This window comes from Temnothorax nylanderi, unplaced genomic scaffold (assembly GCF_030848795.1).
Source record: "Temnothorax nylanderi isolate EJ_2023f unplaced genomic scaffold, tnyl_v1.0 TNYL_tig0444_pilon, whole genome shotgun sequence".
NCBI classification, from domain to species: Eukaryota; Metazoa; Arthropoda; class Insecta; order Hymenoptera; family Formicidae; genus Temnothorax; species Temnothorax nylanderi.
The window spans coordinates 107,252-131,445 of NW_027249506.1; the positions used below are offsets into that span (position 1 = coordinate 107,252).

General features: G+C 33.0%; 2 protein-coding genes across 9 annotated transcripts in view; one reads left to right on the forward strand and one right to left on the reverse strand.

Annotated features, from left to right (window-relative positions):
- The window catches only part of LOC139782838 (uncharacterized), a 128,503-nt gene that overhangs the window by 88,416 nt on the left and 15,893 nt on the right, over positions 1-24,194 (reverse strand). The window lies entirely within an intron of this gene.
- LOC139782836 (protein I'm not dead yet-like) overlaps positions 1-24,194 on the forward strand; it is a 91,869-nt gene that overhangs the window by 55,059 nt on the left and 12,616 nt on the right. The window contains exons 1-7 of one of the 5 annotated variants that reach the window (XM_071721919.1): positions 2,560-2,713; positions 16,099-16,178; positions 16,253-16,370; positions 18,616-18,887; positions 19,464-19,578; positions 19,646-19,707; positions 19,869-19,994. In XM_071721919.1, coding sequence (XP_071578020.1) covers positions 16,111-16,178; positions 16,253-16,370; positions 18,616-18,887; positions 19,464-19,578; positions 19,646-19,707; positions 19,869-19,994 — 761 coding nt within the window. In that variant the 5' untranslated portion in view covers positions 2,560-2,713; positions 16,099-16,110. Of the gene's footprint in view, positions 1-2,559; positions 2,952-16,098; positions 16,179-16,252; positions 16,371-18,615; positions 18,888-19,463; positions 19,579-19,645; positions 19,708-19,868; positions 19,995-24,194 lie in introns of those variants that run through there. The other 4 variants (XM_071721918.1, XM_071721920.1, XM_071721921.1 and 1 more) reach the window with 4 other exon arrangements.

The window sequence follows — 24,194 nt, forward strand, 5'->3', positions numbered from 1 at the left end:
CTGACAGAATGTAGTAATCGGCAAATAAAAGAACTTTTTCAATATAATATAAAATTATGGCCAATTGTATCAATAATCATGTTAAAATAAGTAATTAAGTAAATTAAATAATTAATCAACAATAATAAAGATATCCAAGTTTTAAAAAAGAAGAATTTTAAGAAAATTTAAAAAGTGCAATGAAAATAAAAGATATCAAGACCCAGATAATATTAATTCCACAATCTAGATATCAAAAGAAAAATCAATTAATATTAATTCATATCTAAACAATAACACCGACTTATAGATAACAAAAATATAGGTTCTTTTACTTTAACAAACTTTATCAAGATATTTACTCAAATCTTACCTTGGGAAAAAAATTTTCTCAGAATGTCACAATTTTCCAAACAGCTTTATTTAAATTTCCAGATATATTTAGAATACTTTTAGATGTAAATTTAGAAAGATTACTTATCTGAATGAATTTCTTAATTATTTTTTATTTATTTAAACCATTTCCTACTTATATAATGATAAAATAATTATTTATTTCAAAATACTGAAAAGAATTAGAGAACTCTCTCATAAAGCAGATATTTCATATTGCAAAAAATTTCTATTCTTTCACTTCGAAGGAAAACAAGGATAACAAGAGAATAAAAACTGTCATAAATATAAAAAAAAACGTTAATCCTTCACGAACAGAATGTTTTGAAGAATAAGTATTAAGACAAGGACGTTTTGGAAGAGACGACAAAAAATTTAACGCGTATGTACTCAAAGTACTAGTATCCCCAGTACTCTCTCTCTCTCTCTCTCTCTCTCTCCCTCTCTCTCTCCCTCTCCCTCTCCCCCTCTCCCCCTCTCCCCCTCTCCCCCTCTCCCCCCTCTCTCTCTCTCTCTCTCTCTCTCTCTCTCTCTCTCTCTCTCTCTTTTCATATGAACATAAAATAAAGAATAAATTAATAAACTTACAATTAGTTACTTAAACTTCATAACGTGCACTACAAATTAAGATCTGAGAATACAGAAAAAATGTTCCTTGTGTGTAGTATGTGACACATAAACATTCAATAACCATAATAGTGTGTTGATACGACTTCTAAAGTCGTACTTTCTTTTTTACATTGTCACCGTTAAAATTTTTCAGACATACTAAAGGTTTAAATCTCTCACCAATGTTTCTAATCTATATATATAAAAATGAATGTATGTATGTATGTATGTATGTCCTTTATACACTCTTGAACTATTCGACCGAATTTTTACCAAAAGTATATGAAATAGGGGTAGAATTTCCCGGGGAGTGTTATAGAGTGTATAGTTTTTCGTTACCGATTTCCTGGAAACCGGTTTTTTTAATTTTTTCAATTTTTTGGGAAATAATTGACCGAATCTTAAAGAATTATAGATCAAATTTCTACCAAAAGTATATGAAATAAGGGTAGAATTTTCCGGGAAGTGCCACTATGTGTATAGTTTTTTGTTACCGATTTTCTGGAAACCGGTTTTTCCAATTCTTCTAATTTTTCGGTCAATTAATTCCCGAAAAATTGAAAAAATTTTGGTACCGGCTTCCAAAAAGATCGGTAACGAAAAATTGTACACTTTATAGCACTCCCCGGAAAATTCTACCCCTGTTTAATCTATAATTCTTTGAGATTCGGTCAATTATTTCCCGAAAAATTAGAAGAATTGGAAAAACCGGTTTCCAAAAAATCGGTAACAAAAAACTATACACATAGTGGCACTCCCCGGAAAATTCTACCCCTATTTCATATACTTATGGTAGAAATTTGATCTATAATTCTTTGAGATTCAGTCAATTATTTCTCAAAAAATTAGAAAAATTAAAAAAACCGGTTTCCAGGAAATCGGTAACAAAAAACTATACACTCTATAACACTCCCCGGGAAATTCTACCCCTATTTCATATACTTTTGGTAAAAATTCGGTCGAATAGTTCAAGAGTGTATAAAGGACATACATACATACATACATACATACATACATACATTCATTTTTATATATATAGATAATATTAATATAATTTCACATAATGTAACGAATATATTGTCGAATACGTAATATAATAGACTAAATTCATAGTCAGTTCAAAATATCTCTGATGACACTAACAAGCAGGTTTTTTATATTTTTACTAGAATAACCAGAAATAATTATGAACCATTTAGATTTATCTATTTTGGAGAAATTTGGAATTTCTTGTATGCTCCAATTGATTTAGACAAAGTATTTGTGGTATAAAATGAAAATATCGTTGAATTCCTATATTTTTATTAATAAAAGATTGTATATCTTTTGACGTCCGAGAAAATTTCCTGAAAGTATTAATCGCTCGTTAATAGGCCAGTAACTTTTCAAAAGACAAATAGGTTTAATATTTAAAAAAAGTTCATTCAACTGTCTCATCTCGGAAGTGAGTAAGCTATAGAAAAGGCAGAGAGGAAGAAAAAGGGAGAAGGAAAAGAGGGGGAGAGAGAAAGAGGGAGAGAAATAAAGAAGGAGTGAGGGAGAGAGAGGAGGGAGAAGAGAATGCGGAGAGGAGGAATAAAGTCTGAATTGAAACCTTAATTCTGCGTGCTTTGGGCCTGGACGATCAGTACGAATGGAACGTCGAATAGTTCAAGAAACCTCGAGAAACGATAGTGACGGGAGTGAAAATTTACAACAAAAGCATACTGCAAAATTAAGTAAAATCGCGATTGTAAGCAAGATTTCGTGGAATGTTATGGCAAAATTTATTTTTGGAATTTACGAGCAATCTTACTGCTCATGAATTTGTATTAGTGGTGACAATGACTGTTAAATTCTCTGTTATCTTATCGTATAAGCAGTTGTGTTATTATAAACACATAACGACGTAAAATAATATTTATGTGAATATTGTTTGCGACTGAAAAGAATAAAACAAGTTGGATAGATTGCGCAGGACACTTAAATAAGTACGTGACAATTTGAAATACTGTAGTGTGATTGCGATTAACTATATTCGCTTATTAATATAATTGCATATTTAACGTTTTTTATATTTTTGATCAATCTAAAATATTTATTGCGAAAATATTTACGCATATTGCGGCTATTCCGCAATATTCATAATATATCAATTTTTGAATTTCAAAACAATATACCCCTCTATCTATATTTATATTCTAAAACTATATTAAAAATTCCAAAATCCTTTTCACTACAGATTTCTTGGCCAATTCAAAAACAATTTTCTTTAGCACTTTTTTAACAAATTTTGGAACGTAATGTATATACCTATTAATATTTTCTATATCTACAATCAAAGAAATTAAAAAAGCATTTTGCTTAAAATATACAAAATCTGAATAAAATCTCAGCTTTTGTTGTATAAATTAAAAAATCTATAACAATTAAGATACGAAGATATTTGCGTCCTATTTCATGATAGCTGGACTGAACTAATCTAACTATAAATTTTTTATTTTAGAATTTACACTGTGCTCTTTTCTGATAATGTGGTGTTAAGTTTCACAAATTTTCGCGAAAGAAAAAAGACGAAGGCAAAATAGGAAGTGCTTTATCTTCTATTCTTAACACAGGCGACAGCATCGCTCACCTCTTTCAATTCAGTTTAATTCTTCTATATATAAATGTATCGGTAAAACACAACAAAAAATTTTACTTCTGTGATCCATTAAAGATTAATAATCATGTAGGTTGTATCGTGTAGGTTGTTGCATCGTGTAGGTTGTTGCATCGTGTAGGTTGGGCTATGTTATGTGCAGCATATAACGGCGCATTGCGTGCATTGCACGCATCGCGCGCATCGCTCATGGATGAATAAAAGAAAAGGACTCGATAACAATAGAACGTTTGGACATGATAATTCATGTTTCAATTGCACTATCCTGACTTGCTAATCTATCGCAAACGCGGATTATGATATTACGAATTAGCGCTAAAGCAAGATAAGATATTTTGCATTTCAATAGTAAAAGTTGAAGAAATTTAATATAGCCCGTTTGTTAATAAATACATTTTTTTAGACAAATATAAGAAAATATTAGTTTCAAGTAATTTCTCAAAAAATTACTTCCTTTGAAGTATAAATATTCTTTTCAAATAATTTTAGACAATTGCTTTTTACAACTAATTGTACAGTTTTAGTTTTGTGTGTGTGCGTGTGCGTGTGCGTGTGCGCGTTTGCGTGTGTGCGTGTGCGTGTGCGTGTGCGTGTGCGCGCGCGCGCGCGCGTGTGTGTGTGTGTGTGTGTGTGTGTGTGTGTGTGTGTGTGTGTGTGTGTGTGCGTGCGTGTGTGTGTTTGTATGCGCGTGCGTGTGTGTGTCTTAGCGCGCGCGAGAGAGCATGTAAATGAGAGTCCTGATGTCCATATTGATGTCCTGATGTAAGGACTTCACTCATTGAAGCTTACGGCAAAACCAGCGATACTATCCAAGAAATATTTTTAGCGAAAACAAAAGTTTAAAAAATTGTTTATGAATCAATAAAATATTTCTTTATGCTGACGTGAAAAATGGCATTTGCAGTTTATCGATAGTATCGCTGGTTTTGCCGTAGGCTTCTGAGTGTAGTCCTTACATCAGGACATCAATATCCCTGGCGAAAATAAGAAGCTTTATAAAGCGTTGACAACCGTTCAATGAGGGTTTTTTGAGAGTTTATACGCTTTCAAACTTTATAAGAACGCTTACACAACGCCGTTGGGTTTTTCAAACGCTGCAGCGTTGCAATTTCTGCTCTACGAACTCTCTACTGACCGTTTCTAAACTCTCAATGAACTTCCGCAAACGCTCACTTCTCATTTTCGTCAGGGATGCGCTCTCATTTACATGCTCTCTCGCGCGCGCTAAGACACACACACGCACGCGCATACAAACACACACACACACACACACACACACACACACACACACACACACACACACACACACACACACGCACGCACGCACGCACGCACGCACGCACGCACGTACGCACGCACGCACGCACGCACGCACACGCACGCACGCGCGCGCGCACGCACACGCACACGCACACGCACACACACACACACACATTCTGACTCCGCCGTTTTGAATTTTCATATTATTCATCATATCAGATTTGTTTTCAGTTACCCCAAAACCTACTATCACGTGCACAAGTTACGTGTCTTCCAAGTTTAATCAGCACTTCGATATTAATTAATTTTTATCTCGAAAAGGATGCGTTATATCGAAAAATCGCAAGAGGGCATTTATACTTCAAATTTGACGCAGAATATGACCATATTTTTTTCAATTACAAATTTTAAGTTTCGATTTTTCGTCCGCCATATTGGATCCGCCATTTTGAATTTTTTTAAATCCAATATACCTAACGTAAAGTACACGAATGAACACACAATTTAGATGCAAAACAAAATTTTACTCTGTGGTTTTATAATTTTTTTTTCAAGTTATAACTTTTTATTGTGTGACTCTCTTTATTCTAGGCGCCATACTGAGTCCGCCATTTTGAATTTTTTAAAATGCGCACTCGGTATTCGAAAGCTAATATGTTTACATAAATTTTGCACCCCAAAACAAATTTTTAAACCCTCTCAAATTTTGGGCGTGGCGCTGTTCCGGTTGACATGGAATGTCCCATATATATATATACTAGCTTAATACTCGTGCTTCGCTACGGTAACACACATTTTATCCCTTTTCACCCCGTTAGGGTTCGAATTTCTAAAAATCCTTTTTTGGTGAGTAGGTAGGGGAGACACCGGGGCTAAAACGTCTACGGGGTAAATACGTCTAATCAAATATCTCGGAACCTGTATATTGTGCGAACTCGCTATTAACATTGTAAACGCTGCTTATAGTACCCATGTGACCAACGGAGTTTCGGCAGGTTACCTGCCGTGTTATGATTTTTACGAGGGCAAACGTGTTTTCGGAAGGTAAAAGTTACATTTTCTGCGCGTGGAAATTTTGTAATATCTGCAATAATATTTGCTCTCCAAATCTCGAGGTACGTGATTATAAAGAGTAATGCATGCTGAACACGAATCCAGTGTAGTTTTTTCATTATCGTTGATGTCTAATATTTCGTGGGCGATCAAACCTGAAACTTGTGTTTGGGGCTAATCGGTCAGTAAGCAGTCCGGGTGCATTTCCAAGACATTTTCGGGCTCACTGCATATGGAATATGGATGAGACGGGAATTACAACCGTTCAGACACCGAATAGAGTCATCGGACATCGAGGAGTAAAACAAGTCGGGCGAGTGACTTCTGCGGAAAGAGGAACCCTCGTAACTATTTTTTAATAATGTTTCGCATAAAAATTTTAAATAAATTTTTATATTTTTCTCTTAAAAAACAATTATTAAAATGTATCCTATTATTTTTTAGAATTAGATGTACGTATATGTATCGAAAATGCAGTGCAGACTGTTATACCCCGGCATTTTTGAGATTTCAATTTTTCCACCGTTGTCGTTTTTGCTCTATACCGGTTAAACAAAGCGACATAGACAAAAATTTCCTATATAAATTTTGTAGCTAAAGGTTCACTCTTTACAGTGGTATACCACATTTAACTACAATTATTTATTTTGTTGTTAAAAATCGGCACCGAAAAAAAACGGACTGATTAGCCCCGGTCTCCCCTACTTATATCATGGAAGGAATATACTACCCGAATTTCATGTTTCTAGGTTTAAGGGTTTAAGCTGGGCGTTGATGAGTCAGTCGGAACATTCGATTATATATATATATATACATATATATATAGATGGAAAAAAGGATTTGCTATTATAGCAAATCTATTCGTTAAACATGGGATAACTAATAGCAAATTCGGTTGGACGCACCAGTGCGCACTCAGTGCACATTAAAGCCGTCGTACACAAATCAACATAAAGTATATGTTTAATAAACAGGTCACAAAATCCTCAATATTCGTTATTGTACTATTTGGTAAAATATGTATTGGGCATTTTGTCAGTCGAAATATTTGCATTTTACTTTAAATATTAGAGATTAAATCAGTACAACGCAACTGATGCGTCCAACCGAATTCACTATAACATTTTTTGCAGCGAGAGCTATTAATTTTGCAATAACAGCAAAACCTTTTGTTGCAATAGCAAAAAGTTTTGCTGAATCTTTTGCTACTTAGTAATAATTGCAAAAAGATTTTGCTACTATTACTAAATTATAGCTCTCAAAGCAAAAAATGTTAGTTATCCCTATAGTAACAAATTTTTTTTTCCGTGTATAGATAGATATAGATTTATAGATGTATAATTATATATCAATTAGCTTTTTTTCATTATCACAAACGACATTCTTCAATAAAATTGTCTACTCTAACTTTAAAAAGAAATTTCCTGAGAATTTTTTAATTTTGCAGAAATTTTTCAAATACCTACGTAAAATTAAAGTATTTATAGACATAAATTTAAAATAAATTTAATTAATTATTATCTTGACTTCTTAAAAGCGTATTCTGGTTTGAGAGGTTGTAAAAAAGGTATTTCTCGGGAATTTTTTTGTAGGAAAGTGAAAAAAACAAATAACGTTATAAAAAACAAATAACTTTGCATGTTCTTTCAATATATCTTATTTTAAGAATATATTTTTATTTTTTGAATAACTAGACATCACAGACGCGTGCTTCGCGCGCGCTATTTAGCTTTAACATTATACTATTACTATTACACTCCTTGATACACACAACTGTCAAAATATACGATGACAGCTGCTCATGAAGTAAGCGCAGTGAGAGAACCAATCGGCATCGCAGAAAAGCGACAACAATAAACTTCGATAGATTCGAGTATCGACTTTGCACGCCTTTTTTAGAGAAGGACTAGACACTACAGAAGCGCGCTTCGCGCGTGCTATTTAGCTTTAACATTACACACAACTGTCAAAATATACGATGACAGCTGCTCATGAAATAAGCACAGCAAGAGAACCAATCGGCATCGCGGAAAAAAGGCAACAATAACCGCGATACATTCGAGTATCGACTTTGCAGTTTGCACGCCTTTTTTAGAGAGAGATGGATAAACACGCTCTTCTTTTTTGTTATATCCTGGTCACCAGGAGCAAAAAAAATGTATATGGATGGTGTAAATGATTAACTGTTCTAGGTATCTAAAACGCAAAAACTAAACATTTTCTTATTTAGGAGATGTGTGGTTATCTGAACTAAAATAAACATTATACATTATTCGTTTTTTTCTTTTAATAAAATAATAACAAAATTTTGAGGAAAAACTATAATATTTTCCATAAAAAGACTGAAGGTTTGTCCAGAATGGAAATATTGATTTAGTTCTAGTTCAAACGATAGCTACACTTCTCCTAAATAAGAAAATTTTTGGTTTTTGAGTTTCAGATACCTAGAACAGTTAGAATTATTTACACCGTCCATATGCGTTTCTTTTTTTGCGAGGTCCTAATGACTAGGATATAACAAAAAAGAACGTTTTTGTTACTTACGAAATAAAAATATATTCTTAAACTAAAGCTAAAAGAACATTAAAGTTTAATGTTATTCGCTTTTTTTCTTTTCCCTGCAAAAAATTCCTGAATAATGCCTTTTTTATACGATCTTTCAAGCCAGAATACTCTCTTACTCCTTCTTTCCTATTCACATGATTTTAGCTAAAAAATTAAGAGCTATTGATTTTAGGTATTTAAGGGGATCCTATAGTGAAGGCCGAACTTCCTCGATGTCGATAATGTCGAACATTTTTAATTCCGTTCTAATTCGTTTTCTATTATTTTCTATATTACCGGCCTATATCTGCCCTTGTCTAACGAAAGGCATCTGTCCTTGTTCGATTGCTGCGCCATCTCTCGCTACACGCCATACTGCTCTTCTTGTCATTCCGCATGTGTATTTGCACATATAAAAAGTTAAACACACTAATCTTTTTTTCTAGGCTTTCAATCTTAGTTCTAATTGCACGATATTGTTCTGAAATGTTTTTCCTATGTCCCAGCGTATCTCATTTTGTATATATAACCTGCAGTATTTTTGTATAAGCAAATATTGTCGTCAAGTGACAGCTCTATATGCTCAAATTTTTAATTTTTTTTCTTTTTGATGTAAAGTTGACCAGACAGAACTACATTTTTGTACGTACTTCAATTCTGTAAAAGAATTTTGCAATTCCGTAAAGCCAATTAAAAGTTTAATGCATTTAACTAAATGTCGGTAACGACTGCCACTATAGAATCCCCTTAACTTGAAAAAGTACTGAACAAAAAATTAAAATTTTGGATGAACTTCCGAAAACCTCCCACGCCCAATTTACGTATTATTTGGTAGAAATGTTTCAAATAAATGCCCTTAAATGGATTTTTACCGATGAGAAAAATAAAGGCATAAAATGTTTAAATAAAGTTGTATATATGTAGTCAAACACAATTTAGATCCTTTTCAAAATTAATTTCAGATATTAAAGAAGTATATTCTCTGGTTGAAGACATAATAAATCTATTAAAAATTAAAACTTTAAGGCTCCTGGGTACTCGTTGCGGCTATATTGGAATGTGACGTCAGAAGCGAGAAATGACACGTTGAAAATTCTTGCATGGTATTTCCAAATAAAAAGATATTTGCTTAAAATAACACTACAGATTACTTTAGCACATTTCAAAAATACTCCGAGTTGTATCCCTTTCCCTTGACAGTTATTAAACATCCGTAAAACAAATGTGATACGATGCAGACTTATGCATGCACTTTTCCATCCACACAACAATTGGTTATCTTTTTTTCTAATGTTATTCTCAATTCATAGAGTGAGATATAATTTTTTTTATTACAAGAACATGAAAGACGTTAATTTCGTCGAAAATTTAAATTTTTTCTCGGAAATTAAGCATTTGCGGAACTTAACACTGTGGGTTTCGACTACATTTAGTGGGTACTACATATCAGTAAAATTTTATCAAAATCGGGTTTTTTCGGAAGTTTATCCAAAATTTTTTATAAAATAGATGTTTTATATCGTATAGAAAATCGTTTTCAAAAAATACAAAAATCTACAATAAACATGTAAAATGTTTTTACAAAATTCCCTGAAAATTCTAAATAATTATCTAGATTTTCCTATACAACAATAATTAAAAATCTACGAATATTCCAACTATCATTTGTAAAATATCGAGTTGTACATTTCACATTGTAAATTTCACGATATGTTATAAAAACACATCGTGAAATTTAAGAAAAAAATGTACTCAAATATAGAGAAAGAGTAAATGAATGACGTAATTAATTATGTACATCAATTAATTTGATACTTTACAATTTAATACACACATTCTCTCTCTCTCTCTCTCTCTCTCTCTCTCTCTCTCTCTCTCTCTCTCTCTCTCTCTCTCTCTCTCTCTCTCTCTCTCTCTCTCTCTCTCTCTCTCTCTCCCCCCCTCTCCCTCTCTCCCCCTCTCTCTCCTTCTCTCTCATTCTAATAATACTCACATCTAAACAAAACATATGATATCATAACAGGTACAAAAAATAGGCTGAAAAGAACAATAAGCGTTAAAAAATATAATACACTTATTGTTAGCATATTAAATTAATCAAAGTAGTAGTATTGATAATATTACTAATAAAAATTTATCGAATGTATGTATACGATACAGCATGATGAGCAGTGTCTCTGAGTTCTGATAATATACCGAGTTATAAACGAGCGGTGAATCTATTTCTGTCGGTGGTTTTCCAAACCGTACAGATATATTTGTTTTACACAAAAATATCACGAATTTAGCTTCTGGCGTTCTTCTTGGCGTGTGTGAGCACGTACACACACGTGCATACGCACACGCGCAAACGCGCACACACACGCGCACACGCGCGCTCACATACACACACACCCACACATACACACACACACACACACACACACACACACACACACACACACACGCGCGCACACGCACACACGCGCGCGCGCAAAATACAATACATTTCCAAAATCTCGCTAAAATCTCTATAAATCATTCTCAAAACATGAAGTACGAAATTTAAAACTCCTAATTAAATCTATACAATGTTCCGCATTGTTTACAGCAAATTTTTAAATTTAATTTAAATAAAAAAAGAATTTTGAAATAAATTATTCGAGTCTAAAGATATGTCAAATACAATTATTATTAGAATTAATCGCAAAAAATTTGAAGATAATTTTCGATTATGATAATGTTACATATACTTTTTATATCATATTATAGATTATGTACCTACTTATTTTATACTTATTTTGGCTACATTCCGATATTTACTGTTAGCAACTATTAGTACCGAAAATCTATAATATATGTGACGTAAAATAAAGATAGAATAAAAAAATATAGATTTTTAATACTGACTCACTGCTCACACTGCCAACACTGCTCACGTGCGGATATACACAAAGAATAGAATTTTCGAATAAGGCACTATTATTGACCTTTGACCGCCCGTATCTCGAAAACTGTCCATTCTTTGACTTCGGGCCCATTATGACTTTTGATCAGGACGACATGAACTACATCATACTACAATTTCAGCAAATTCGACGGGAGGCCAATTTTCCCTGTGATGTGTGCGGGGTCCTTTCTCAAAATTGTGACGTGGAGCAATTTGTAAACGGGATCGTATTTAGCGCCTAAAAAACTACGGAAAGTTTGTTTCTTTTTGTGATTTTGTAAACATTAGGAATATACAGATCGAAACTTTGAGGCATTAGAACAATTGAATAAATATTTTTTACATCCCGTAAAAATAGAAAAAAAATATCGTTTCTAAAGATATTCATATCTATTATAATATAATCTATTATAACATAATCTATTATAATATAATCTATTATAATATAATCTATTATAATATAACAGAGAAAGTAATCGTTAAATCAATTTCAAATCAATCGATAAATTTATACAACTTTTTAGATACATTCCGTTAAAATATTCTGAATTATGAAAGTCCATGAAATATATTCAATCCAAAATAGTTAAGATATTGATACTCTTTGTCTAAAAAAAAAATATATATATATATATATATATATATATATATAAAACGTAAAGCTGGATGCACAATGAAAAACACAGGCAACAGGAACAGGCAATAGGAACAGAATTTCCGATGCGTTGGATTTCTATTCTCTGTTGCCTGTATCTGACCAATCACAGTGATTTGATTTTAGCTGTGATTGGTTAGGTACAGGCAATAGAGAATAGAAATCCAACGCGTTAGAAATTCTGTTCCTATTGCCTGTTCCTGTTGCCTGTGTTTTTCATTGTGCATCCAGCTTAACACAAATTTAGTTTATTATGCAAATTTTTGTGTGGCATTAGAATATAATATGTCAACTTGCGTGGTAAATATTTAACTATCTAGCGCTTTCGATATTTCGTAAAGTACGTATATTTTGAACGTGTGCACGATAATCTTTAGATGGCCATAAAACACGCGCTCCAGAACAATAAGTCCGACGTCGTATTGTTATTGATGTAAATGGCGCAGGGTTAAACGACCATGAGAGAGCTTGGACAGACGGCAGTCATTTCGATTAAGCGTGTATACGGATAAAACGCATAACCGGTGTCACATAAACGGAAATGACGTCGTAGCAGCCTATATATGCATGTATTCAAAAATTACGAAGGCTGTAAGAGTTACCACGGGCTCCTCGATCTTATTCATATCTTTCGTGTTTCAATTTTATTAATCGGTCACTAGCCCAGTCAAATGACAAAATTTGGAGGAAATAATACTGACTGGGCTGAAACTTTGTAAACAGGCTTGTTTTAGGGTACTATTCAACATATTAAAAGTCCCCACGTGTAGACGCTACGTTGCGGGCAGGGGAGGGTCCAAAAGGTCCAAAAAATCAGTTTTTCGCAAATAACTCGGAAAATATCAACTTTACGGAAATTTATGTAGATCTCAAAATTGTAGCTTACAAAATTCCGCACAATTTCGTTTTTTATTCAAGTCTGTACGTCCAAATGGAGCAGAGATAGAATTTTTTTAAACACCGGTAGTTTTGCGACGCAACGTAAACGCGTACGCGCGTCGCGCATTTTTCGCTAATATCTCGAAAATGGACTCTCGAATCGAGAAATGTTTTAAATAAAAGTTGTAGAGAATCTAATTACAAACAATTATTTATTATTCATTTCTGTACGGTCCAAATTCGCCGAGTTATTAATTAAAAGACAATTTTATTTTATGTTGATAGTGGATGCTTTGCATGTAAAAATCAGTATTAACTCTGAAAGTATAGGTCGTACACATATAGTATGTATAATGAAAGTTAAAGAGAATAAAATTTTGAACATGTTTATGTATGCATGAATCCATTTTGGTAAAGATAGCTTGAAGTTAAGAGCAAAAAACATGAAAAAATGTCATTTTTGAGTGCATTTTAGAAAATAACTTTTTCTGATTGGTTGGAGGCAGTAATGTTATGTATTTTTCTTGAAGATATTTTAATTATCTTTAAAATGAGACGTCGTAGACCTTTTTTCATTGAAACATTGATGAGTTACAGGCGTTTAAATATTGAAGAAAAAAATCCTTCTCAATCTTTAGTACCTACGTACAGTACTATCGGTCCTAAAAATATCGGCCTAGTACAAAACAATTCAGAAAGACCCCAAAAATAACTTCTGACACTTCAATAAGTACAGAAAAATTGTTAAGGACACGTTTTTTCATCATTTCAGGCGACTCATAGTGATGATCTGCTACATACGTAAACTTACCTGTCTTTTGAAACGCCAGTTTCCCATCACAATGCATTCAAAATTACATGCCATAAACTCTATTTTATAGGAAATTTTGTCAACTTTAATTTCGGTCTCTTGAAGTTTTTTCGTAAAGTTAATAGAAACAAAGATATTTACAAAAAAAGGAATGATAATGCAATTTTTCCACAATTTATCAAAAATACAGCAATATTCATGAACTTTTTTTTTAAATAAAACATACTTTGCGAAGGACTTATACTACTCCAGCACGTTCATATATATATGAAGTAATGAAAACAAGGTAAAATAAATTTTTGAAAAATTATTATCCATATATTTTTGGACTAAAATGTTAATTTAACAAAAATTGATTTTTTTTCTTCAATATTTAAACGCCTGTAACTCATCAACGTTTTAATGAAAAAAGGTCTACGACGTCTCATTTTAAAGATAATTAAAATATCTTCAAGAAAAATACATAACATTACTGCCTCCAACCAATCAGAAAAAGTTATTTTCCAAAATGCACTCAAAAATGACATTTTTTCATGTTTTTTGCTCTTAACTTCAAGCTATCTTTACCAAAATGGATTCATGCATACATCAACATGTTCAAAATTTTATTCTCTTTAACTTTCATTATACATACTATATGTGTACGACCTATACTTTCAGAGTTAATACTGATTTTTACATGCAAAACATCCACTATCAACATAAAATAAAATTGTCTTTTAATTAATAACTCGGCGAATTTGGACCGTACAGAAATGAATAAAAAACGAAATTGTTCGTAATTAGATTCTCTACAACTTTTATTTAAAACATTTCTCGATTTGAGAGTCCATTTTCGAGATATTAGCGAAAAATGCGCGACGCGCGTACGCGTTTTCGTTGCGTCGCAAAACTACCGGTGTTTAAAAAAATTCTATCTCTGCTCCATTTGGTCGTACAAACTTGAATAAAAAACGAAATTGTGCGGAATTTTGTAAGCTACAATTTTGAGATCTACATAAATTTCCGTAAAGTTGATATTTTCCGAGTTATTTGCGAAAAACTGATTTTTTGGACCTTTTGGACCCTCCCCTGTCCGCAACGTAGCGTCTACACGTGGAGACTTTTAATATGTTGAATAGTACCCTAAAACAAGCCTGTTTATAAAGTTTCAGCCCAGTCAGTATTATTTCCTCCAAATCGACAAATTTCGAGTCATTTGACTGGGCTACACCAGATCACATAAAGCCGCCATTATCAGGTAATTAAACGGACAAATTATCAAACAAATTAATACAGTAAACAAAGAATTAAGGGCCATTCTACAATACGTCGCAAACAATGGCAACTGTTAGTTGAAAAGTGTTATTTGCGGTTGCGCTTGTCAGTTGCGGTTGTCAAAAGAGAGTTGGCGAACTTTTAACTTTTTTGGCGACAGCAACTGGCAATCGACAATCAGAAATAACACTTTTCAACTAGCAGTTGCCATCATTCGCGACGTATTGTAGAACAACCCTAAGAGACATTTTAAGAGATAATTTATGTATATACTATATATATATATATATATATATTATAAATAAATAATAAAATTTCATATATATATTACCGTCAGAACCAGAATTCCGTCAATACCCGATTTAACTAGTCAAAACGAGTTTTTTTTATCACAGGCCTTTCGTCAATACTAGTATTAACTGGTCAATTCTAGAAATAATCAAATGCATTTGACACTACCGGTATTCCCTAAAAATTTTTCAGTTAATACCCGTTCTGACGAGTTAAAATCAGTTTTAACGAAGCACACTCACCGTTAAAACATGTTTTTAGGTAAAACTAGTTGTAACTAGGGAAAAGTAATAATAAATCAAACGTATAAAAAAGGGGCATAAAGCCGTAACAAGGTGTTCGTGTCAGTTTCTGTGTATATATATATATATATATATATATACACCTTGTTACGGCTTTATGCCCCTTTTTTATACGTTTGATTTATTATTACTGTGTATATATATATATATATACTGTGTATATATATATATATATATATATATATGTATAAATGTATATATCTATTTCATACATATTTATTTCGCATTAAAAACAAAAAACATACATTATCTTATAAATAAAAATATTACATTACAATATATTACATTATATATATATATATATATATATATATATACATTTTTCGTTTTTAATGAGAAATAAATATGTATGAAATAGATTTCAATGAGATTCCATGGGTACCTATGATGAAAGTTACCCACTCTTTAATTTGCACTCGGCTCCGCCCAAATTAAAACCGGCCTGTGGATTTATAGTATAATAAAGAAATATATTTTATAATATTCCAATTTCAGTAACAGTTCGAAATGACTTCGAGATCAGAGGATCCATATCCAGAAATTACGGAATCGGGAGAGAGAGAGAGAAACACAGGGTGAGTCGTTGATTGATATTAACTCCCTAATTTGTAACGCAACATTTTCTGTCAACATTTTTTTATAATTTTAGGAAAAGTGACGGGTTTGGTAGACTATTGCTAAAGTTTCTAGCCATTTACTGGCGATCTTTCGTTGTGGTATTATGGCCGTTAGTCCTGATTCCGATATTGACTGTCGAAAGTGAAAAAGTATGTCTTTTTCCTTAATTATATTCATACTTAAAAATTAAATAAATTGAATGTAGGGGAGACCGGGGCGGAGTCGTCACTACAATTATCTCGAAATCTGTATGTTGTGTGAACTCGCCATTAATATTGTAAACACTACTTATGGTACCCATGTGACCAACGGAGTTTAGTAAGATATATGCCATGTTGTGATTTTCATTAAGGCAAACGTGTTTTCGGAGGTCAAAAGTAAAATTTTTTGCGCGTCGAAAATTTTAAATATTTTAAATATTATTTTCTCTCCGAATCTCGAGATAAGTGATTCTGAAGAGTAATGCATGCTGAACACGAATCCAGTGACATTTTTTAATTTACGTTGATTTCTAATATTTCGTGAGCGATCAAACTTAAAATCTGTGTCCGGGGCAAAGTCGTCACCAAGCCATATCATGGAGGCTTCGGGCGAAAATCAAAGTCAAAGAAGCAGCAGTGGTCGAATTCTTGGCGAAGACTTGGATAATATGTGCTGCGTGTGCTCAGAGATGACAGAATAGAGCTGACGAGAAACAGTGCATTTCGTGCGAGTGCAGGGCACATAAGTGTGTGCGCTTTTCTTGTAATTATTTTCCGCCATCATGTTTTTAATTAATGTTTCCATTTTTCTATTAAAAAATAATTAATAAAATGTATCCTATCATTTTTCATGATCAGAATTATGAATTTTCATTTAAAATTCAGTCCCAGAATGGAAAAATTATTTGTTTTGTTGTTAAAAATCGGCATAAAAAAATAGTGACGACTTCGCCCCGGTCTCCCCTACATTTATGGAAAAGTTAGAAATAAAGAAATATTAGAAACAAAGAAAAATATTACAAACATATAGAAAAATAAAGAATCGCATTAATTAATACAATAATTTATACGGCGTAAGACTTTTTTTCTGATTGCAGCTATATTAAATTGACTTTTTACATGTTACCATGCACATCCAATAGTAAAAGAGGTGAAATAAAAAATCCTCTTTTTAATTTGTATTTGAATTAATAAACAGCTATATAAATTTTATGTTATAAGTTCTATTGTAAGATACACGTTAAAATGTAGATTAAATTTCATGCGCGTTTACTAATAACAATATTCAACAAAAAAAATTATCTTTTATTCAAGCATAAAAATGACGGTAATCACTTCCCATAGGGTTTTCGACGGTGAATACGACCGTGTACCTATATCAAATTAAAATTTCTCTATGAGATTGCAATTTTGAGAAATTTCCAGTTACAATTACAGTTACAAAAAAGAACTAATGTTATATATTTTAGTATATTATATCATATTTGTATCCAAGAAATTTTATTGCAATTAAAATTAAACAAATTGCGATAAACATCATCACATGTCTCAGTGGTCAAATTCATAAAGATGCCCGTCACGAATTGTAGGAAGATCCAGGTTCGACCCCTGGCTAAAGTAATATTTTTCGCAATAAATTATTTACAGTGATATAATAAGGATGCTTATTAGCATAAAAAGTTAAATCGATTATCAATTTAAGTATGTGGATTTACTGTTCTAACAAAAAACTATGTTTCAAGACCGACAAATATCGGCGCGCAGTTTGCTAAGTTAAGAAAAGTATACAAAATTCACACAGAAATATTATTATTAAGCTACCAAGATCCAGCCCGATCAAGGATGACATCTTCTCTATTTGATTGCTATTAATAGAGATAATAGAGCTAATAGAGATAATAATCTATATAAAGGTTCATATCGGTTCAATTTCACTTCTTATTATTGTTTATATATATTAATTTTGATTGCAATAAAACTTCTCCAACACATATATCGTAGTTACAATATGCCAAAATACTCTGTCCTATTTTTACAACTTTAATTGCAAATTTTTTAAAATTGTGATGTGGAAAAATTGTGACAGAATAATTTAGTAAATGAGATCATATTTTACGCTCGAAAATCTATGGAAAATGATTATCTTCGTTGTTGTACATTTTTTTAATTCAACAATATAATAATAACAAAAAATCTTCGATAATTTTTCCGATTTATACTATCGAACGTGATAGAATATACTAATTTATTTTAATGTATTTATTTACAATATAAGGAAAAACATTATTTTTTGTTCCGCCGGAGGTTATATTATAATAAAGCTGTCGTGAGAAAAAAGGAGCTGTAACGTATACGTGGATTTAGATTCAAATCGAAAAAGTTAAAGAATCGTTCTCTTTTCTTGTCAATGCAGCTTCTCGCAATGAAATGTTTATACATCGTCGCTTTAATGGCGATGTTCTGGGTCACTGAGGTTTTGCCATTGCCGATCACGGGTATGATTCCAGTGGTCCTATATCCCCTGATGGGTATTATGTCCACCAATGAGACCTGTCTATGCTACATGAATGATACTACAATGATGTTTCTGGGCAGTTTGGTAATCGCAGTGGTTATCGAAAACTCCGGCTTGCACATGCGTATGGCGCTATTCATTATCAAGACTATTGGTTGCAGTCATCGAAGGTGTTTCATACGTTCTATGTCATCGAGTATTTAGATATTGCATAATAGAGAGCAAATAGAATATCATTTACGTTATTACAATTCACAATATGATATAATATTATAACAGTTGTACTAAATACATCACTTTAATATATCACTTTTATTTCTCATCTTAAAATATATTCTAAATAGTTTTACAATTTTAGAAGAAAAATATGATGCATACAATGGGTATTTTATGGCGTTTTTTAATAAAATGTACATCGATATTTTTAAAAATTAAGATTTGATTTATTTATACATATGTCAAATTCCTCAATTATTTCATAATTATAAGTATTAAGGTAATTATAAAAAATTTATAGTCTCGTATTTTTTCCGTGACATATTCCGTGTCATCTTCTGATCTATTTTGTCAAAATAATTTATATAATATTTATAAATTATTTCTTGAGTGGGAATACTGTTAGTATAACGGAGTTATTTAATAATTTTTGTCATGTATTTTTATATATTCACACATTTCTTATCTTTTCGATTTTAAATTCTTTTTTATCATTTAAATTTTCTTTCATCAATTTCTTTTATTCCCAGACTGACATTAGGACTGTTCTTCGTGACGATGTTCATTTCGATGTGGATTTCGAACACTGCCGCTACAGCCATGATGATACCAATAATGGAAACTGTTCTCGCAGAGCTCGAAGCGGTGAGTTTTTTCTGAAATATTGTGTGATTATAAGACGGAAAAAAATAATTCTTCAAATTTGTCTCAGCAAGGACTCGGGAACATGTTCGTACAGAAAGAGGGAGTGGCCGAAGAGGAGGGCGGGGAAACGTAAATATTTATCGTTGTGTATTTTTTTCCTCTTCTTTCATTTTTTATTTTCTAGAACTAGATATTTAATTCTGAATATTAATATCTGAATTCCACACAAATAAGTCCTCGTACATACAACATTCCACTGTAACATTGCTAATTTTTCCCCCTTTTTTTAGAAACAAGAGACCAACGCACAGTACCATGGTGTATTATCTCGTCGCAGCGTATGCGTCCAGTCTCGGTGGTATCGGTACCATTGTCGGAAGCGGTACAAATTTAACGTTGAAGGGCTTTTTAGAGAAGTATGTACACAAATTTCCCTGCTAAGGAAAAGTGCCGTATCTGCAAAAATTCAAATTTTGAGTTATAAATTGATTCTGACATTTTCCACCTCGGGGAATTCATTAGACCAAAAAAAAAACCGTGTTTGCATTATCTGCAACAGTTTTCAAGATATAAAGATATCACTTGCCGTAAAAGCACTACCAAAAAACTGCAGATACAGCAGTTCTATGATGAGTACACACAAGCAATATATATAAACAAACACAATTAAGAATTTTTAATTGATTATATACTGGCAATGATTATAATCGTGGCAACGATTATAATCGTCGTGACAAATCGTCATCGCGTTTCGACCAAGGATTCTGGTCATTTTTAAATTGATGTAATTTTAGATGCTTATAATATAAGCGTCTTAATTAAATAATTAAATTCATTGCGAAAAATATTACCTTAGCCAGGGTTCGAACCTGGAACCTGCCTCAGTGGTCGAATTGGTACGACACCCGCACGGAATGAGGGAGGTTCCAGGTTCGAACCCTGGCTGAGGTAATATTTTTCGCAATAAATTTAATTATTTAATTAAGACGCTTATATTATAAACATCTCAAATTACATCAATTTAAAAATGACCAGAATCCTTGGTCAAAACGCGGTGACGATTTGTCACGACGATTATAATCGTTGCCACGATTATAATCATTGCCAGTATATAGTCAATTAGAAATTCTTAATTGTGTTAATTACTCTCTGGCGAAGCAAATGTTACTTATTTGGTTTATATAAACAAAAACGCAGTACCGGCTTTTCTTACATTTTACAATATAAATAATTATCTAGTTTAACAGAGCAGGCTCCGATGACCTTGACCTTGACATATGTTGTCAAGGTCACCCTCTTGAGTGACTTTCAGAAAGTTTTATCCGGCGGTCGTTTTTTATTAAAAAGTTATTAACAAAAAAAATCTAACAGGCACAGTAACAACTGTGCCGCAACCAACAACGTAGAACTACGTCTACTGTCCAGGCACAGTAACAAGATTATTCCACGGGCGATATAGGCAATGCGCCCCCCTTTCAGTTATATATGTTCTAAGACTGTCACTAGTCACTAGTAACAAAAAACTGCACAACCGGTTTAAAAAAAATCGGTATCGAAAAAGTAACCCCACCACCGTCATTTCCGGAAAATTCTACCCCTAATTCATACATAATTTTTTAAAATTCGGTCTATTAACGAATGAATAGTTCACGGTAAGACAGACAGACAGACATACAGACAGACGTCAGGTTCTTATAATAATTCCATTTCAAGAAAATCGGTTATAAATAGAGAGTTCGGTCTTGTTTTATCATAAATGGGACTTCTTAAGCTTTAAAATGAGATGTCATTTATTAGTCTACGATTATTAGTTTCGAAGATATAAACGTTCAAAGTGTGACATGTTTTCGTTGCATCTACGAGAAATTTAGCTAAACTTTCTAACACTACTATATCTAAACGGAAAGAAATAGAGAGTTCAGGCTGGATTTATCATAAATGGGACTTCTTAAGCTTTAAAATAAGATGTAAATGATTACTCTACAATTATTAGTTTCGAAAATACAAACGTTCAAAGTGTGACATATTTTCGTTGCATTCGAAAATAGCACAAGAAATTTAGTTAAACTTTCTAACGCTACTGCATCGAAGAGGTAAGAAGTGGAAGGTTCCGACTTGTCTTATCATAAATGGGACTTCTTAAGCTTTAAAATGAGATGTTATTGATTATTCTACGATTATTAGTTTCGAAGATACAAACGTTCAAAGTGTGACATATTTTCGTTGCATTCGTTGCAGGCTGTGCCTAGATTTACCCCCTTTTATACCCCCCTACCCCCCTTATATACCCCCCCTTATACCCCCTCCCTTATACCCCCCTTATATCCCTCCTTACTGTCGATAAAGACGTAGTTCTACGTCAAAAAAAGTTTAAGAAATATAACAGTTTGTGTCAGTGCTAAGGGAAGTAATTTGCTGATATGTGTTGTGTATATAGACAGTACACATGTAGGCAAGGGAGGGGCGACTCATTCAATAAATAATATTTACAATTACAATCATACACTTATGGTTAAAGCATAGAATACTTTGTATTCATGCTTTCTAACATATAAAATTGTATATATATACTTTTTTATACCAATTATTCTCTGCTTTAACAATAAGACTGTTTAATATAACGATTCACTGCTTTAAATGACTTTTCTTCGTTCATACATGTACTATTTCAACATACATATTAATCGTTTATACTCAATACTTCCTTTCAATACTCAAAATAACTGCTATATTTTTTAAACGTTTTTTGTTAATAACTTCTTAATAAAAAATGACCGCCGGCTAAAACCTTCTGAAGATCACTCAGGAGGGTGACCTTGATAACATATGTCAAGGTCAAGGTTATCGGAACTTGCTCCGTTAAACTAGGTAATTACCAAATATTATAATTTTATTTTCACAAAATGATTTCTAGAGGTAATTTAGTTCAGAAAAAGTTAAACAATTGATAAAATAGATATATATTGCGACTAAATTAAAGCTGTTTTTCTTATTGTTAGTTTGAAGTTTTTGCAGATTCTGCACTCTTTCTTTGCAAGATAGTATAGTAAATGACAAAGGACCCCGCACTAATTATATAGGAAATGGGATATCGGTAAAATCGGCTAATTTTTTAATGTGTTGCAGCTTATGACCAATTAAACAAAAAATGTAATGGGCTCGAAACTAAATAATGGACAGTTTTTTAGCTACAGTCAGTCAAAGACGAAAATTATATTCGAGTATTATATTCGAGTATTATATTCCTACTCCTGGCATAACCTTAAACGACCCAAATAATCCAGAATGACATGGACGTCACGCATACACAAGCACAAGCACAAGCACAAGCACACACGCGCGCACGCGCGTGCGCGCGCGCACACACACACACACACACGCACACGCACACGCACACGCACACGCACACGCACACGCACACACACACACACACACACACACACACACACACACACACGCACACGCACACACGCACACACACACACGCTCACACACACACGCGCACACACACGCTCACACACACACACACACACACACACACGCGCACGCACGCACACGCACGCACGCACACGCACGCACACGCACACGCACGTACACAAACACGCACACGCACGCGCACGCACGCACGCGCACATGCACACGCACACATGGGACCAATCCTCCACCAAGCCCATGTCGTTAGGAGAGTAGGAATATAATACTTGCAGAGCATGTGCATGTGTGCGTGCGTGTGTGTATGTGCGTGTATGCGTGTTATCTGGGTCATCCTGGGTTATGCCAGGAGTAGAAATGTAACACTCACAAAGTCCGAATTTTTCGTCTTTGACTGGCTGTAGCTCAAAAACTGTCTATTATTTAGCTTCGAGCCCATTACATTCTTTGTTCAGTAGGTTATAAGCTACAACATATTAAAAAATTAGCCAATTTTAAATCGTAGTACGATAATTTTTAACGGAGTTATGAGCAATCAAAGTCAAAATGCTCATTTCTTATTCAATCCGCGGTAATTCAGTAACAAAAAATCGTAGAAACATTTTTAAAAAAAGATTTTGTAGGGAAAACTTCAACCTTTTACGTTAAGAAGTCGAAAGTTTTCGCAGATTTTTTTGTGCACGTGACATGCCCACAAAATAAAAAGAAAATTTTCCATTTTGTCCAGCTCGTAGTTTTCTATATGTAAAAATTACCAAACTCACAGAAACTAAAAAATAATAATGACCTTTTGAAATTAAAGATTTCAAGCTTTAAAATCCTTTCTTTAACTTACATTTCGTTCATTTTTAACGAAGTTACAGCTGTTTAAATTTTGCCTATTTTTAAAGAAAAATTTAGTGTTTCTTTAATTTTTGTGAGGAGTTTATATACATATATATATATATATATATATATGTTACGGGCAAGGTCCGCATGGTGTGCGCATGGACATTGCCGCATGGACATTGCCCGGTTTGATGTGGGCAAAGTTAACACTGCCCATCCAGCGATGGCAATGTCAGCAACTATTATCACTTTGCTCGGTTCCAAGTGGACAATGTCGACAATGCTAAATCTCCGTGGACTAAGCTGCGCTAAATGGACATGATAGCCCATACAGCACACAATGTTTTCAAAAAATA